Genomic DNA, 18,494 nt, shown 5'->3' on the forward strand with positions numbered 1-18,494 from the left:
ATTCCTCAGTACCCATGTAAAGCCAGATGCATAAGGTGGTGCATATATCTGGACTCTGGACACACCAGAGTCTCCTGCTACTGCAAACAGTCTCTCTATTGCAAATAAACAGAATATTTGCAAGTAAGTGCCTTTAACTGTTGAGTCATCTCCCAGCCCCTGCTTCAGTTTCCTATTACTAAAAAAGTGTGAACTTCACAACAAGTATGCTAATACCTCCTTAAGCTTAGTCTTTAAATCTTACTTGTCTATGTATAAAATTACATAAAAAGAAAAAAGAAACAAACTCAGTGGGACAATGTTTAATAAATGGTGTTGAGACAAATAGCTGTTTTGATTAAAAATAAAGTTAGATCCTTAAATCTTGCACCATATAGAAAAATACATATATTATGATGGGTCAAGAAGTAAAAAATAAAACTGCAAATACCCAAAATTCTACACACAATTTTTGAGGGCTCACAGGTTCTCTAAAACCCATCTATGGATCCAGGTTATTATATAGAAGAGCAATTGTTAATCATAACTTCTATTACAATCTCAATGCCAAGTCCTGGCTGTGTTTTCAAGATTAGGTCACATGCGACAAGGGGATGAGCACTTTAACTTATCATAACTTTATAAAAATCTCCAAACTAGAACCAGAAACCGAAGCATGTCAATTCAAATAGACAATGGCTTACAAAAGCAATTTACATAAATCCAAGTGTATACTGTACACGTGTATCCATGTCTATGAAGCTTTCCAGAAATATAAAATCCACTAAATCTGTAGTTCTTGAAAGTCAACATGTACAATGTCATCCCCAAACTTGATTAAAATAATAAATACAAATTATATTTAATATGAGTAGTGGTAACATACTCAAACATCTAAACACCTTTAAGGGATTCTATATTAAAATGCAATACTTTCACCTGCATTAATCTCATATGTAATGGAAAAATACTTGCAGATAATTAGCAGTAAGAATGCAAATATATTTTTGCTGTGGACAAAAAACTATAGTCCCAAGGTTAGAAATCATATATTTGCATATTCTACAATGCTGTAGACAGTCTACATTATGGTACTCTATCTTAAGATGAAAACAATATTTAAGCTTACAAGAAACTTACTTGAGGCAAAATGTTTATTACAGAACAGGATCTTAAAGTAAGCAAGGCAACATCAGATCAACCATTTTAGATTATTTTGAAGGAAGTATAGATTTAAAACTGTAGTAAGGATGAACATAAATTCTAACATGCTCTTATAAATGGGATGATGTAGAAAAGCAAAGCTTCAATGTGTAGGGATTGGAACCATCTGAAAAATTAAAGAAACAAAAGTTAATAGTTCATCAAACTTTCAAGATCCCCATGAATTAACATGGCAAATTAATTGACCATGTTCTCAACAGCAGGAAAGCAAGCAAGGAAAATACGACCTAAGAAGCAAAGCTCCTACTTCATACACAGGAGCCAGAAGCAAGCACCTAGCATACTGCACCCTACTGTTGTCAGCATTAAGTACTTGCTTTTCTGAGTGAAGTGATTCATTATTAAGTATCAGTAGTATTAGGATCAAGCAACCTAGCAGCAAGTTCACTTTGCATAACGTTCTGCCAATGGTAAATGCTACATAAAAATCAATTCAAGCTGGGTGTAGTGGCGCACGCCTTTAATCGCAGCACTCAGGAGGCAGAGGTAGGAGGATCACAGCAACTTCCAGGCCACCCTGAGACTCCATAGTGAATTCCAGCCTGTGCTACAGTGAGACCCTACCTCAAAAAAAAACAAAATAAAATCTTCCTAAATGTTTAAAAGTGATCGCCAGTGTTTCTGAAGGCAATTCCTACTAACAGGGGGACCCCGCCCCCGGGCGTACTGGGGACTCTTATCTGGTAGTGGTTCAGCGCCGTCAGAGCTTCCACTGCATCAGTTTTGCACTCCCATTCTAACAGCCCAGAAAGTGTTTTGGCAGAAGCTAAAAGAAAACAAGCAGAAGCAACGTTGTCAGTTACTTGTCATCCATTTCTTCCAGAAAGCTTTAAAGGGCGGGCTTGTTCACTTACGTTTCGCATCAAACACTTTGTATTTGATGAATGTAAGAACTTCATGGTCAACACACAACTGTCAAACAAACAAAAAACTTCATTAGAAATACAGTCAAGATGAAAACTACTTCCCCCTGTTTTTTGATACAGTTAAGGTTTAAGCACTACTATAAATTAAAATGTATCAAGTTGGGCTGGAGATATGGCTCAGTGGTTAATGCACTTGCCTGCAAGGCCTAATGACCTCGGCAGCCTACGTTCATTTTCCCAGTACCCACATAAAGCCAGATGCACAAAGTGGCACATGCATATGAAGTTCATTTGCAGCAGCTAGCGGCCCTAGCATATCCATATTCTCTCTCTCCTTGTAAACAAAAATTTTTAAAGTGCCAGATTATTTGAGAAAAAAATTGGGAAAAGAGCTGGAGAGATGGCTTAGAGGTTAAAGCGTTTGCCCACAAACCTACGTAAGCCAGATGCACAGGAGGGGGCACATGCATCTGGAGATTTGTTTGGGTGCACCAGGACCTCCAGCCATTGCATTCTCATTCTCTCTCTGCCTATTTCTGTATTTCTCAAATGAATAAATAAAAATAAAATATTTTTAATAAGGGGGGGCTGGAGGAATGTCTTAGTGGTTAAGGCATGTGCCTGCAAAACCAAAGAACCCAGGTTCAATTCCCCAGGACCCACACAAGCCAGATGCACAAAGTGGTACATGCGTCTGGAGTTCATTTGCGATGGCTGAAGGCCCTGGAGCACCCATTCTCTCTAGTCTTATTTTTATTTGAGAGAGAAATAGACAAACAATAGATTTGCTGATTAAATATATTTTCTCAGATGATGAGGATTATCTAGTACCTAAGGCAGGTAGCAAAATTCCAGAAAATAAATTGTTTTCTGAAGAATTCCTCATTAGAAGTCAAAGGCAGGGGAGTAGAAAATTGTTAAAGACAAGAATTAAGGTAAAGTAACTTCTTTGGACCTTGTATATATGCTAAGCAAGCATTCTACCACTGGGCTACAACCCCAGCCCCTCAAACTTTTTATTTTGAGGAAGTGGCTTTGAATTCGGTAATCCTTCTGCCTCGGCCTTCCAAGTACTGGGATTAATAGGTGTGAGCCACCACACCTAGTTAAATAACTTCTGAATACAGAAGTTATCTCATTCTAATTCCAACCTTCAAAAGGAATGACCCTCAAATCAACAATAGGTGGATGAAAAATGGGAGGACAGAAAACTACAGTGATCAACAACTGACCATAAAGTACTTGTATCTCATAACACAAGCAGATAAGTGGGCTGGAGAGATGGCTTAGCAGGTAAGGCATTTGCCTGCAAAGCCAAAGGACCCTGGTTTGATTCCCCAGGACCCATGTAAGCCAGATACATGAGGGCACATGCGTCTGGAGGCCATGACATGCCCATTCTCTCACTCTCTGCCTTTCTCTCTCAAACAAATAAGATAAAAAATATTTTAAAAACATTTTTTTAAAAAGCAGCTAAGGGGCTGGAAGGATGGCTGAGCTGTTAAGGCACTTGCCTGTGAAGCCTAAGGAGCCAGGTTCAATTCCCCAGGACCCACATAAGCCAAATGCACAAAGTGGTATTTTAGTGTGGAGTTTGCAGTGGCTGGAGGCCCTCGTGCGCCCATTCTATCTGCCTCTTTCTCTCTTCCTCCTACCCTCCCTTTCCCTCTCCAATAAATAAAAAAATAAAATAAAATAAAAAGCAGCTAAGGGCTGAGTGTGGTGATAGAAATCTATTGTGACTAAGTGCTCAGCACTTGCAAGGCAGAAACTGCAAGTTCACAGCCAATGTGAGCAATGGAGAGAAAACCTGCCTCAAAACAAAACTGAGGCTGGAGAGATGCCTTAATGGTTAAGGTGCTTGCCTGTGAATCCAGGTTCAATTCCCCAGCACCCACATAAGCATATGGACAAGGTGGTGCGTTTGTCTGAAGCTCACTTAGAGAGGGTAGAGGCTCTGGCATGCCCATTCTCTCCCTCTCCAGACACATGTGCCACCTTGTCCACTTGGGAATTAAACCTGTGTCCTTAGGCTTCACAGGCAAGGGCTTTAACCATCTCTTCAGCCCTGTACATAAATCCTAACACAGGAAACAGCAACACTCTATACACTCTTTCTCAGTGCCCACCTTTGCGAAGGTCTCCTCTGTGACACACAATGGGACATTATAATAATGCAGCACACAAGAGGGTGGTTGGATTATATTCTTAGATGCTTGGCCCGCACTTGTAAAGCGATTGTTTTTGCTCATTGCAAAATCTTTGTAGCTACTTGTACCATCCTCCAGCTCAAAGATCTGACTTGGAACAACTGAATGTTGTTTAGATACACTGAAGATTAAAAAGGAAAAACACACACAATAGGCTTGTTAGATACAAAACAGGTTGTCACAAAATGCTTTTATGAATCTTAACAAAGGAAGGCACATGTGTATCTAAGCTGTACACTCATCCCTTGGTCACCAAAGAATGGTATCAGAGTCCCTCCCCCACAGACATAAAAAAAAAATAAGAAAACAGAAGATGATCAGATCTTTCACATGAAAAAGTATACTAACTGTATAACCTATGTACAACCTTCTGTATAATTTAAATCACCTTGAGATTACTTATATCTCACAGTATAATGCTAAATAAACAGCTGTAATGTTTAGAAAATATTTTTTAAAAGTCTACAGGTACAAAACATGATTTTTTTTCTGTAAATATTTATCACCTGAAAGTGGTTGAATAAGTAGGTTCAGAATCTATCAACTGTATTTACTTTGGGTTCTAGATAATCACCCAAACTTTCCTATTTTATGTTATAAAATATTTATCTGGGGCTGGGGAGATGGCTTAGAAGTGAAGGTGCTTGCCTACAAAGCCTAAAGACCCAGGTTCAATTCTCTAGGTCCCATGTAAGCCAGATGCACAAGGTAGTGTATGCACTTGGAGTTTGTTTGCAGTGGCTAGAAGCTCTGGTAGGCCTATTCTCTCCCTCCCTCTCTGTCTCTAATAAATAAATTTTTAAAATATTTAAGCATTGTTTGTTTGAGGAGATGGAGAAAGGGAAAATGGGCCTGCCAGGGCCGCCTCCTGCCACTGCAAACCAACTCCAGGCACATCTGCCACTTGCTGCATCTGGCTTTACATGGTTTCTGGGGTATAAAACCTGGGCAAACAAGTACCTTTAACCACTGAACCATCACGCTAACATTCCAAGTTTGCCTATCTTTAACACTGTGTTATGATCATGAAACTAAGTGTCAGGAGCTGGGTGTGGTGGCGCACGCCTCTAATCCCAGCACTTGGGAGGGAGAGGTAGGAGGATTAACTGGGAGTTTGAGATCAGGCTGGGACTACAGTGAGAGTTCTAGGTCAACCTGGGTTCAGAGTGACACCCTACCTTGAAAAGATAAAAAAACCCAAAAAACACCCCACACTCCAGCACCCCTCTAATTATCAGGCACGGGCAGACAATAGACATGGAACTAACTGAAGCTTGTCTAAACCACCACCATTGCTGCCACTGAGATGTGTTCTCAGTTGCTATGAAAGTTTTTAAAGTTGACAAGGACTTCAAAGTCTATCACTTAGGATAATTACCAAACGTTAAGTCTTTTCCCAAACAATTTGACATTATTAAGGTGTGTAACAGCTCTTTCAACAGCATACTCATCACCCATTTCTACCAGTGCTGTGCCAGGAATGGTCTTCATAAATTTTACCTGTAAATACAAAATCCCCAAAAGTGACCATTTACCTTTGATGACAGAATTTTTAAAGACAGTATGATTAAAATAATTAAAGTCAAATCCAGAAGACCATCTAAAAAGTTAAACTTTTATTCTGCCACTTATGAAATACACATCTCTTATTAACATTCAATGAAGTAAAAAAGACTATATAGTTCTAGCCGGGCGTGGTGGCCCACGCCTTTAATCCCAGCACTTGGGAGACAGAGTTAAGAGGATCACTGTGAGTTCAAGAATACATAGTGAATTCCAGGTCAGCCTGAGCTGGAGCGAGACCCTACCTTGGAAAAAAAAAAAGGCTATAATCCTATTTGACCACACATTCAAGATACAGGCAGAACACAGGCTTATCCTAAGGTTATTTATTAACTGTGATTTAGAGGCAATTTCCCTAACTTCTCGAAACCACAGGTTGTCCCTATGTGGGGATAGTAATATCTAGAGCTCATCCAGCCTGAACTCATCAAGATCATTCAACAAATGTAAGTACCTTGCCTGCTTGTGCTGTGCATAATAGACAGTGTCACACCATCTACTACCCTGAGCATTTAACAACATAATCCTCTATAACCTCATATTCTAAACAGGTATGTCAGAAGTGTTTAGAGTAAAGAAGTAATTACAAAGTATGTAAGGTCTATTAAGGCAATAAACAAGATGTTACACAGAAAGCTGGGCGTGGTGGCACACCTTTAATCCCAGCACTCAGGAGGATTGCTATGGGTTCGAGGCCACCCTGAGACTACTACATAGTGAATTTCAGGTCTGCCTAGGCTAGAGTGAGACCAGCCTTGGAAAACAAAAAACAAAATAATACAAAATGGCCCAAGGCAGCCAGCTGGAAGGAGAATGTAGGGACACTGAACAACACACCACCCTTCATCAGTGTTCGTGCAACTTGGGTAGAGGTCACATTGATCCTCTTGTGACCCCCTGAACCCACATCCCTCCTGCCTATCAACCTCAAGGGAGTGCTATTTATTACCTATTGCATGACAGGTTCAGCATGGCATTTACTTACATCATTTCCAAGTTTTCATTTTAATGGGATATATAACATTTTTACAATATACCAATACTTGAACAAAACTTGGTGGTAGCTTTTCTGGAAATCACTTGATCTTTTTTTGTTTTGGTTTTTTTGTGATAGGGTCTTGCTGTAGCACCGGCTGACCTGGAATGTAGTCACCATGTAGTCTCGGGCTGGCCTTGAACTCACAGTGACCCTCCTACCTCTGCCTCCTGAATGCTAGAATCAAAGGTACTTGGTTCAACTATGTCCAGTTTGGCTTGAGTTAATGGGCTAGAGAGATGGCTAAGCAGTTAAGGTACTTGCCTGCAAAGCCAAAGGACCCAAGTTCAATTCCCCAGGATGTAAACCACATGCACAAGGTGGCACACGTGTTTGTAGGGCTGCAGTCCCTAGCATGCCCATTCCCTCTCTCCCCCTCTCCCTCAAATAAATACATAAATAAAAATAAAAGCCAGGCGTGGTGGTGCATGCCTTTAATCCCAGCACTTGGGAGGCAGAGGTAGGAGGATCCGAGTCCAAGGCCACTCTGAGACTACATAGTGAGACCCTACCAAAAAAAAAACCACACCATAGAGAAGGCAAGTTTAAAATACACATTAAAATAAAGCTAGTTTAGGGCTGGAGCTATAACATAGCAGTTAATTCTCCAGGACCTCCGTAAGAAAGATGCACAAGGTGGCACATGTGGCTGGATTTTGTTTACAGTGGCTGAAGGCTCTGGTTTGCCCATTCTCTCCCTATTTCTCTCTCAAGTAAATAACTTTTTTAAAAAGCTAGTTATCAAACACGCAATTCTTAGACTTAACAGAACATCTGGTCTGAGATAAACGTGTATGCAAAAAAAAAAAAAAAAAGCTTAACTGAATTTCCCATATATTGCTAAATATAGCCTATGTGTTCTTAGCCAATTATGTAAGAATTATCCTATTTCCCTCAGAACAAATGTAAAATAGCCTTTCTTTTCTTCTTCTTCTTAGCATGATTAAAACTGTGAAGATGGGCTGGAGAGATGGCTTAGCGGTTAAGCGCTTGCCTGTGAAGCCTAAGGACCCCGGTTTGAGGCTCGATTCCCCAGGTCCCACGTTAGCCAGATGCGCAAGGGGGCGCACGCGTCTGGAGTTCGTTTGCAGAGGCTGGAAGCCCTGGCGCGCCCATTCTCTCTCTCTGTCTTTCTCTGTCTGTCGCTCTCAAATAAATAAATAAAATTTAAAAAGAGATAGTCCATGTACTGTCTTTAAAAAAAAAAAAAAAACTGAAGAGAATCGCTTCCGTCTCACGAGGGGCTCCAGCACAGTTTCCTCAAACGATATTCATATCACAGTATGTAGGAAACAAATGTAGAAAAGGCCTTCCCAAAACTCATGTTTACATGAGAATAACTAGTCTTTCAAATCCTAACTTAACATATTAAAGGCTAAAATCTGTTTCAAATTATAAAAAAGATGGCTTTCCTTGACTTATAAATAAGTCAGTCCACTGTTAAACTGAAAACACTTAAATGTACCTAGCCTTGGCTGGGCATTGTGGCACCTGCCTGTAATCCCTGCACTCTGGAGGCAGAGGCAGGAGGACTGCCCTGAGTTCGAGGCCACTCTGAGACTACAGAGCGAATTCCAGGTCAGCCTGGGCTACAGTGAGACTCTAACTTGAAAAACAAAACAAAACAAAACCAAAAAAGGACCTAGCCTAGCTAACATCAAGTGTTGGCTCTTGTGATCATATAACCAACTGGGAACTCCAGCTGCTGCTGCTTCAAGCATTACAGGACGAGTATTGTATCTATTGCTAGTTTGGGAAAAAGTCAAACTGCTAAATTCAGAGGATGATTTCTATTGATACATAAGACACTCACACCATCATGCAACTGAACAATCCTATGTCAAATCACCTCAACCCAACAATGATCCTCTCAGCCTCAATGCCTGTAACACGCAATACGGAGGTTAAACTACCACTTTGGACTGTATGCTGGTTATTTGAAAGATATATTTTTGAATTTTAACTTATTTGAGAGAGAATAAACAGCACAGCAGGGCCTCTAGCCACTGCAAATAAACTCCAGACACATGCACCACCAGGTGCATTTGGCTTACATGGGTTTTGGGGAGTAGAATCTGGGTCCTTAGGCTTTGCAGGCAAGTGCCTTAACCGCTAAGCCATCTCTCCAGCCCTAAAACAATATTTTTATTACCAACAAACTATACCAATAGCTTATCAGCAAAAAGTTTTTTTAAATTCTCGAGTTCATACATAACAGATGTTTAGTTTATGTAGGACATTACTGAAAGAATGCAGATGTTCCTGACAGAAGGATAAGTATGGACAGCTTTCTCAGAATTACTACAAGATTAATTAATTAATTAAGATAAATTAATGAGGAAACTCACTTTTTCAATATTTCCATATAAGCAGAATAAGTTGAACACTCTTGAGCAGTTCATCTTCAGCTGATGTAACCCACTGACCATGACAACAGAGCCAGATGGGTTCCCCCCGTGCATGTAGGAAGAGGAGGCCTGTGGCAGCGGGTAGGCTACCAGCTCGGGCGTGTCCCGGGAGCCCATTCTGTAACGGCTCGGCAATGGCAGTAACGGACCATGGGATCCTGCAAAAATCAACGGACGTAATAAAACACATACTTTCATTTGTAAAAATTAGGCACTAAAGACACTTCACCATACAAAAAACTATTTTTTAAAACCCAGAGCCTTGCACATTACATTCTAGGCAGCACCCTACCACTATGCTATATATAACCTTAGCCCCCTCAAATTAAACTCTTATTAGTTTCTTACTAGTTTCAAACTCAATTGGTTTCAAAAAAAAAAAAAAAAAAACCCTCAGGCATATGAATATATAAGCTTAAACGATGTGAAACTATGTATCAATATATGTACTAGATCAAACATACATTGAACTGTCACTATGAATGCAATACTACAAATTTATATTTTCAAATCACAGTAGCCTAACAAGTATGTAAGATATCAGACTGTAAGGTTGAGGGAGCCACTGTAAAACTTTGGGTTCTATAAATTACACTATAATTCAGCCAGGCATAGTAGCACTCTCCTGTAATCCCAGTACTTGGGAAAAATGATATAGAGTTCAAGGTCATGATCAGTGACAAAGAATTAGGTCAGATGGGCCATATGAGACCCTGTCTTATAGAATAAGAACAACAAAATATACGCATTATACCTATGTGTATGTGGTGTAACTATTGTGTATGTCATATTTCCAAAGGTTTTTGTTTTTCAAGGTAGGGCCTCACTCTCTAACCCAGGCTGACCTGGAATTCATTAGGTAGTTTCAGGCTGGCCTTGAATTCACAGCAATCCTTACCTCTGCCTCCCCAGTGCTAAGATTAAAGGTGTGCGCCACCATGCCCTGCAATCTCTCTCTCTCTCTTGTGGGTTTTCGAGGTATGGTCTCACTCTGGTCCAGGGTGGCCTCAAACTCATGGCAATCCTCCTACCTCTGCCTCCCGAGTGCTAGGATTAAAGGAATGCACCACCACACCCAGCTTAATATCTCAATTAAAAAAAAAAATTGCCAATGTCTTTTGGAGAGATAATATACTCTAAAATCTAGAAAGCTACCTTTATACAAACATAAGAAAATCAGAATTTTCAGACCCACAAAAAGTACTTTCCTTGCTGGATGGGAATTAACTCAACGGTTAAGGTACTCGCCTGGCAAAGCCTAAAGACCCTGGTTTGATTCCCCAGTACCCACTTAAAAGCCAGATGTTCAAGTGGCGCATGCGTCTGGAGTTCATCTGCAGTGGCTAGAGTCCCTGGCATGCCCATTCTCTTTCTATCTGCCTCTGTCAAATAAATAAATTAAAACAGCATCAACCCAGCAGGAAAATAGTGCTTGAACATCTATAATTTTTGTTATAAAAACACATGTGTATGCATACATAAGTGAGCACACGTAAGCCTACATCTCTTAAATTCAGAATCATTAAGAATCAACTTAGAAGGGAGGAGGGTACTTAATAGGTTGATATTGTATATATGTAAGTACAATGATTGTGAAGGGGAGGTAATATAATGGAGAATGGAATTTCAAAGTGGGGGGGGGGAGGGAGAAAATTACCATGGGATTTTTTTTTTATAATCATGGAAAATGTTAATAAAAATTGAGAAAAAAAAAAAAAAGAATCAACATAGGGCTGGAGAGAGAGCTTAACAGTTAAATGCTTTCCTGTGAAGCCAAAAGACCGCAGTTCAAGGCTTGATTCCCCAGAACCCATGTTAGCCAGATGCACAAAGGGGCAAATGCATCTGGAGTTCATTTGCAGTGGCTGGAAGCCCTGGTGTGCCCATTCTATCTGCCTCTTTTTCTCCCTCTCTGTCTGTCGCTTTCAAATAAATAAATAAAGTTAAAAAAAAACAATCAACTTGGCCAAGCATGGTGGCGCACACCTTTAATCCCAACACTCGGAGGAGGCAGAGGTAGGAGGATCACTGAGTTCGAGGCCACCCTGAGACTACTTAGTTAATTCCATGTCAGCCAGGGTCAGAGTAAGACCCTACCTTGAAAAACCTGAAAATATTTTTTTTTCAATTTTTAAAAGAATCAAATTGCTAAATTAAGAACTATTTCAAAACCTTACCTAGTTTTCCCATCTACAACTTATTTCAAGTAAAACAAACAAGAAAAAGCTAGAGTGTGCAACAGAATGAAACAAATGTGGAGAAACTGGTATACTGATACTAAAAGTTGGCACAAAGCACACTCACAGCAGCTAAGAGAGGAAGTCAGAAACAGCAGCCAAGATCAAGATATGTAGCTCAGTGACATATGTGCCATCAGAATTAAATTAGACACATTCTTGAAACTGCTATTATTGAAATATTAAAATCCGTTTAGGGCTAGACTGGAAAAATGACTTAGTGGTTAAGGCGCTTGCCTGCAAAGCTATAGGATCCAGGTTTGACTCACCAGGACCCACGTTAGCCAGATATACCAGGGGGCACATGTGAGTGAGACCCTACCTCGAAAAACCAAAAAAAAAAATAAATAAATCTTTTAGAGCTGGAAAGATGGCTTAGCAGTTAAGGCATTAGTCTGCAAAGCCAAAGGACCCAGGTTAGATTCCCCAGGACCCATATAAGCCAGATACACAAGGTGGCATCTGTTTGCAGCAGCTAGAGGCCCTAGCATGCTCATATTCTCTTTCTCTCTCTCTCAAATAAATAGAATCATTTAGCTGGGCATGGTGGCACACGCCTTTAATGACAGCACTCAGGAGGCAGAGGTAGGAGGATTGCCATTAGTTTGAGGCCACTCTGAGACTACATCATGAATTCCAGGTCAGCCTGAGCTAGAGACAGACCCTACCTCAGGGGGGGGAAAAAAATTCTAAAATCTTTCAGTCTTAAAGAGTTGATGAAGAAGTCTTGGTGCTTAAAAAACTAATGCTTCCATTTAAAAAATAATAATAGAGGCTGGGAGAGATTGCTCAGTGACTACAGGTACATGCTATGCAAACCCAATGGCGAGAGTTTATATGCCCAGAACCCATGTACAGATGCAAGCAGCCGCAACACACCTGCAGCAATGAGAGACACAATTGGGAGAATCCTGAAAGCCTGAGGACCAGCTAGTCTGGCATTTACAGGGGCAAAAAACAGAGACCCTGTCTCATCCAAGGTAGAAGGCAAGAGCTAACACACTGAGGCTGACTTCTGACCACCACATGCACACTGCATATACACTGCTCAAACACACAAGATTATGTGCAAAACTCCTAGGCATATATCCTAAGGACTCGTCTCACTACCTTAGAGATACTTGCTCAACCATAGCTATTGCTGCTCTTTTGACAATAGCTGGAAAATGGAACCAGCCTAGATGTACCTCATCTGATGAGTGGATAATGAAGGTATGGCACATTTATACAATGGAGTTCTACTCAGCAGTAAAATGAAGTTACAAAATTTGCAGGAAAATGGATGAATCTGGAAAGGATTATAGTAAGTGAGGTAACCCAGGCCCAGAAAGCCAAACATTGCATGTTCTCTCTCATATGTAGATCCTAGCTACAGATAACTGGACTTCTATGTGAGTAGCAAGAAAACTCAGTAGCATGGGCCAGTAAGCTAGAAAGATATACAAGGGAACAGAAAGGGAGGGAGGGGAGGACCTCATAGGATGCTATTTTGTGTGTGTGTGTATGTATACACATATACATATATATATGTAAGTAGAAGAACAGATTAATGGGGGTGAAAAGGCCTAAGTGAGGTCAGGGGAAGAGATTGAGTATAAGAAAGGTGGACGGAGGGCTAATCAAAATCTAAGGATATAAGTAAGTCACACGGAAACCTACTTTTTTGGACAATGGAACACACAGGAGCCATAGACTGTTAACAGAAAAAATTCTGTGCCAGGAATGGGATAGCTTCCAGTGAATTGGCCAGAAAGGTCTCTGATGCCCCCCAAAACATTATAGGTCACTGCCAAGGCCCTTGGTTTCCCACCAGGAATAAATGGTAATACCCTATTGCTGAAAACACATACTTGGGCTGCAAGGTCATTAAGAAACCCTGATGGAGCTAAGCTTAAAACCTCTTTAACGTAGACCAGATGACAGAAAGCTGGAAAAAGCCATGCTGCATGCAGTTCAGTGTGAGAGAAAGAAATCACCAGTGGAGATACTCAACAGTGGACACTGTAAGCCTTATAATTTGGCCGGCAAGGCCAAATGAGCCAACTGGTGAAGTAGTGGCATATCTGTTATGGGGGAAACCAACCGCCCTCTAATTGGACTGGAGGTCTGCTCCATGGGAGAGAACACATCCCTGATATTGAAAATCTACAACAGGGGTAGTCATGAGCCCTCGGGCTGTAATGTCTGCTGCTGTCTGGCTAAATGTATATACTATGCTCACCAAACTGCCCAGTAAGCACTTCTCTTAATGTTCATACCCATATATTAATGCTATTCTCACGTTTTGTTAAAGAACCTTCTCTTCAGATGGCAGTGACCTTGAGATGACTCAGAGGCATCATGGTGCTGGAAAGAAGTGACCACAGTGCTCAGTACTGCAATATCTCTATCACACCTTCCATGGCTCAGGGTCTACTGTGGAAGAGGTGGCGGAAAGAAAGAGCCAAAAGAAGAGTGGGATTCCTTACAACGTGCTCCTCCAGACACAAAATGGCCTGGATATCCGTGACCTCACAGTGCCTGACACTACCTACAGAAGACCGTCATAATAGAAGGAAAAGATGCTGACATCAGAATAAAAGACTGATTGAGAGGTGGAGGGGATATGATGGAGAGTGGAGTTTCAAAGGGGAAAGTGGAGGGAGGGAGAAAATTACCATGGGATATTATTTACAATTATGGAAGTTGTCAATAAAAATATTTTTAAAGGCCGGGCGTGGTGGCGCACGCCTTTAATCCCAGCACTCGGGAGGCAGAGGTAGGAGGATCTCCGAGAGTTCAAGGCCACCCTGAGACTACATAGTGAATTCCAGGTCAGCCTGAGCCAGAGTGAGACCCTACCTCGAAAAACAAAACAAAACAAAAATTTTAAAGATTATGTGCAAAAATGCCATATAAATGGCACTATTAACATCTAGAGGACATTTTCTAGCTTTCAAACTTCTTGTGTATTGGGCTTACGTGAGTCCTGGAGAATCAAACCTGAGTTCTTTGGCTTTGCAGGCAAGTGCCTTAACCACTAAGCCATCTTTCCAGCCCAGCACAGATTTTTTATACTGCTATAATAAAGCAATGAATAAACTTAGTTTAACTTTTTGATTTCCCTTCGTCTTTTTTTTTTTTTTTTTTTTTTTTTTTTGAGGTAGGGTCTCACTCTAGCCCAGGCTGACCTGGAATTCACTATGTAGTTTCAGGTGGCCTCGAACTCACAGTGATCCTCCTACCTTTGCCTCCCGAGTGCTGGTATTAAAAGTGTGTGCCACCAGGCCCAGCTTTTTCCTTTCTTTTAGTACCTGGTACCTGCTGCTCTACGGGTCACTTATGGCCTGCAAATGTGGAAGCAGGCCTGCAGCCCTCACCCACTGCTTCAGACCCTCACCACCACATCATCATCCACATCCCGATCACTACATCTTACTCTCCACTCTAGTTTGCTTAGTTCACTAAAAAGTGCATCAGACTGGGCTGGCAAGAGGGCATAGCGGTTAAGGCACTTGACTGCGAAGCCTAAGTCCTCGGGTTTGACTCTTTAAGTCCCACAGTGACACAAGCACACTGTGTTGCACAGGGGGCGCATGTGTCTGGAGTTCAACTGCAATAGCTGGAAGCCCTAGTGTGCCAATTCATGGCATGACTTAGGAGTTAAGGCACTTGCTTGTGAAACCAGAGGACCTATGTTCAAATCTCCAGATCTCATGAAGGCTACACAAAGGTGAGGCGAGCGCAGGAACACACATGCCCACTAGGTGGCGGAAACATCTGTATTTCAAATACAATGGCTAAGGCCCTGGTGTACCAATTTTCTCTCTCTCTTAAAAACAAGGGGGGGGGGATTGGAGGGATGGCTTAGCAGTTAAGACGCTTGCAAAGCCAAAGGACCCAGATTCGATTCCCCAGGACCCACGTTAGACAGATGCACAAAGGGGCACATACATCTGGAGTTCATTTGCAGTGGTTGGAGGCCCTGGTGCTCCCATTCTCTCTCTTTCTCTGTCAAATAAATTAAATATAAAATATTAGCCAGGCATGGTGGCATACACCTTTAATCCCAGCACTCAGGAGGCAGAGGTAGGAAGATCACTGTAAGTTCGAGGCCACCCTGAGACTGCATAGTGAATTCCAGGTCAGCCTGGGCCAGAGCGTCTGTAGTGGCTGGACACCCTTGTGCCACCCTCTCCCTCCCTCTCTCTAGTAAGTAAAAATTTAAAATAAAAACAATTTAAAGGCCAGTCTATTGAGCTTGCCTCAAGAAAGAAAAAGTACAACAAATTAACCTCAGCGTTCAACGGCTGAGAGAATAAATGTCCCTCAAGACCCCAGGACAACCACTTCCCAAAAGCAGGACTTTCCATAACTTCGATGATGAGATTTAGCAACTCACACCACAGAGAACTTTGCGTTTCTCTTTACATAAGCTTGCTTTTTAAAATGTAGTCCCAAATAGATAATAAATTTGGATATTGGAAATTGTCAAGAATTTCACAATAGCATTTGCAGATTAAAATGTTAGATATGGACACTATTTACCCAGTTTTTCAGTAAAATGAATTTTACAACAGAATACTATCCCCAAAACCTATACCAAGAAAATAATGCTTCAGTACTACCCTTGCTCATTTATTCATTCAGATTTTTCTAACCCCTTTGGCAAAACATTTAAAACTACCACTTACATATTTAACTTTATAACTGCACTACAAAATAAATCACTTTTGTCCCCTTCCACTAGGCAAAATACAATAGGCTCCCAATAAGCATTTCTTTATTGCAGAAGCAGAACTACAAGTGTAATCATATTTAATATTCACATGTACTGAAACTCAGAAAAGTGCTCAAGGTACATACATACTATCTAAAACAACACCTATGAAGACTGTGCCACACTTACTCTTTGAACCTCCATTCAACCTCCCAACCACTTAGATTACTAGAGAATCTTGAACAAATTTACCAGACAACAGTTTTGAAGTACAAAAATAAGCGAAACTAGACCGTACTCTAAAACTCTACTAAGAACGGCCACTAAATTCAACATGAAAGCAATTTGTAACCACTTAGGACAAAAGACACCAGAGGATTTTTTCCCCCCCAATCAATCACAAGAGTACATTAAAGCAATTTCTAGTTTCTGCCACTTCTAATACAAGTACTTTTCAGCTTCTTTAAAGTACTGACTAGGTAAGGTCAACAACTAACCATAAAAAAAAAATCAAAATAATTTTAAAGCGATTTGTAGCCAGTTAAGCCATTTTCAGTAGTGACTATGAACAATAACCTAAAGCCTAACTTCCCCCCCAAAGACACTCCTAGGGGTTATGCTCTCGTATTACCAACATAAGCACAGGCTGGAAAAGGGAATTGAATACAAACAAATTGCAGCAAAGCCAAACACCAACTCTAAATTTCTATAAACAGAAGCATATTTCCTTTTGGACAAGCATCCCCATTCTTTCTGCTTTTGTTACTCACAATTCCTCTTTACTCATAATTGCTGAATAAAAATAAACTTCAATAATACTTCTTCCTTTCTGGTCTTCTAACAAGACCAAGCCAACCAAAGCATACAGCAAAAAACTGTTTAAGCCCCAACCAAAAGCTCTCCATTTATCTCAAAAACTATTTAACATATCAATATCCTAAGAAAACAAGGGCTTTGGACAATTTCGTGGGAGCACATTGTAAGAGGCTAATCCCATACAAACCACATCAGATGAGCAGGAGAGTGGGAAAAATGCAAGGACAAGGCATGTGCTGTTCTTCATCAGAAATATAGAATTCTAGTAGTTCGGTTCTACCACCTTCCTTCTGCCTTGACAAACTTACCATAGCCATCATGTCTAAACGAAGAAGGGTGTTCTCCCAAAATGGCTTGTCTCTGGCGACCCTTTCCTCTATCTGACACAAAAGTAGAAACATGGTTTTAACAATTTTGACTCAGTACTTAACAGAGTTCTCACATGGGAAACACCCATTCAAAACATCCATTATACTTCATTAAAAAAAAAAATGACTCCTGGTTAACTTTAAACATCCATTCATATCCAATTTAAATACAAACACCAAAAGTTTAAGAAAATAATTCCATCTAACAAATTCCACTTAACTTGAAAATATCTTTTGGCAAATGCCAAATACAATCACACTTTCAAATTTATAGGAAGATTAGATAACTGCAAAAAGTGAGTGTACACAATGCTAGAGTTTGACACTGTACAGAAGTGTGAACCAATCCATGTCTTTAAAACAAGCTGTAGGCGCAGGACTTTGAAAGACAGTACCTGGATCATACTATTAGCTTCAGAAACAGCAACACATTTTCAAAGTGGGCTTCTTTCAAGAAGTTTCAGCATAAGCCAACAACAACCTGTATTACATGGTTTCACAATCAGTAAACACAGAGCATTTTACATGTATATACACATATTTACAAGCACCTACTGACTTGAGAGCTGGAAATTGGCACATCACTGGCTCGTATATATCATCATAGGTCATGGTCTATTGACCGTAACACCAGGCAGAACTGTGAGAAACCCTCAAAGTTTAAATATGCCAAGATAAAGCTAACCAAGGGGGCTACATTATTGGATGAAAATACTACAATACTCTAAAAGATGGCTTTATTGAAGCTACGTTTTCAGGAAAGGTATGCCAATTTTCCCAAACCCCATTTGAGGTGTCAAAAAAAATTAAATAAATGACTGGTAGGTTTCTATCAGCACTTTCTGTGTTGGCTAGTAAATTTCAAAATCAACATGTAACACTCTTCAAAGTTTGCTGATCAAAATTATAGTGCCCAATCAGATTTGTGTACGTGTGTCCTCAAGCTCTGGTAACTCTTCTCTTTGAAGATTCAGAGGGAGGTTTTCCGTACATCCTTAGTCACCTAAACAATTGAGGTTTATGGGAGATGAGAAATACTTCAACCTTCACTTCAGTCCAGAAGTACAGCTGTGGTAACCCATTCCAAG

At 40.5% G+C, this 18,494-nt stretch overlaps 1 protein-coding gene across 1 annotated transcript in view; it reads right to left on the reverse strand.

Moving 5' to 3' along the window:
• Positions 1-287: 287 nt before the first annotated feature.
• Hnrnpll (heterogeneous nuclear ribonucleoprotein L like) overlaps positions 288-18,494 on the reverse strand; it is a 36,435-nt gene continuing 18,228 nt past the window's right edge. Inside the window, exons 7-13 of the mRNA XM_045137531.1 lie at positions 17,347-17,418; positions 9,227-9,444; positions 5,658-5,779; positions 4,199-4,400; positions 2,058-2,115; positions 1,871-1,969; positions 288-1,309 (exon numbers count right to left, since the gene is read on the reverse strand). Coding sequence (XP_044993466.1) covers positions 1,254-1,309; positions 1,871-1,969; positions 2,058-2,115; positions 4,199-4,400; positions 5,658-5,779; positions 9,227-9,444; positions 17,347-17,418 — 827 coding nt within the window. The 3' untranslated portion in view covers positions 288-1,253. The remainder of the gene's footprint in view (positions 1,310-1,870; positions 1,970-2,057; positions 2,116-4,198; positions 4,401-5,657; positions 5,780-9,226; positions 9,445-17,346; positions 17,419-18,494) is intronic.

The sequence above is a fragment of the Jaculus jaculus genome, chromosome 18 (assembly GCF_020740685.1).
Source record: "Jaculus jaculus isolate mJacJac1 chromosome 18, mJacJac1.mat.Y.cur, whole genome shotgun sequence".
Classification (NCBI taxonomy): Eukaryota; Metazoa; Chordata; class Mammalia; order Rodentia; family Dipodidae; genus Jaculus; species Jaculus jaculus.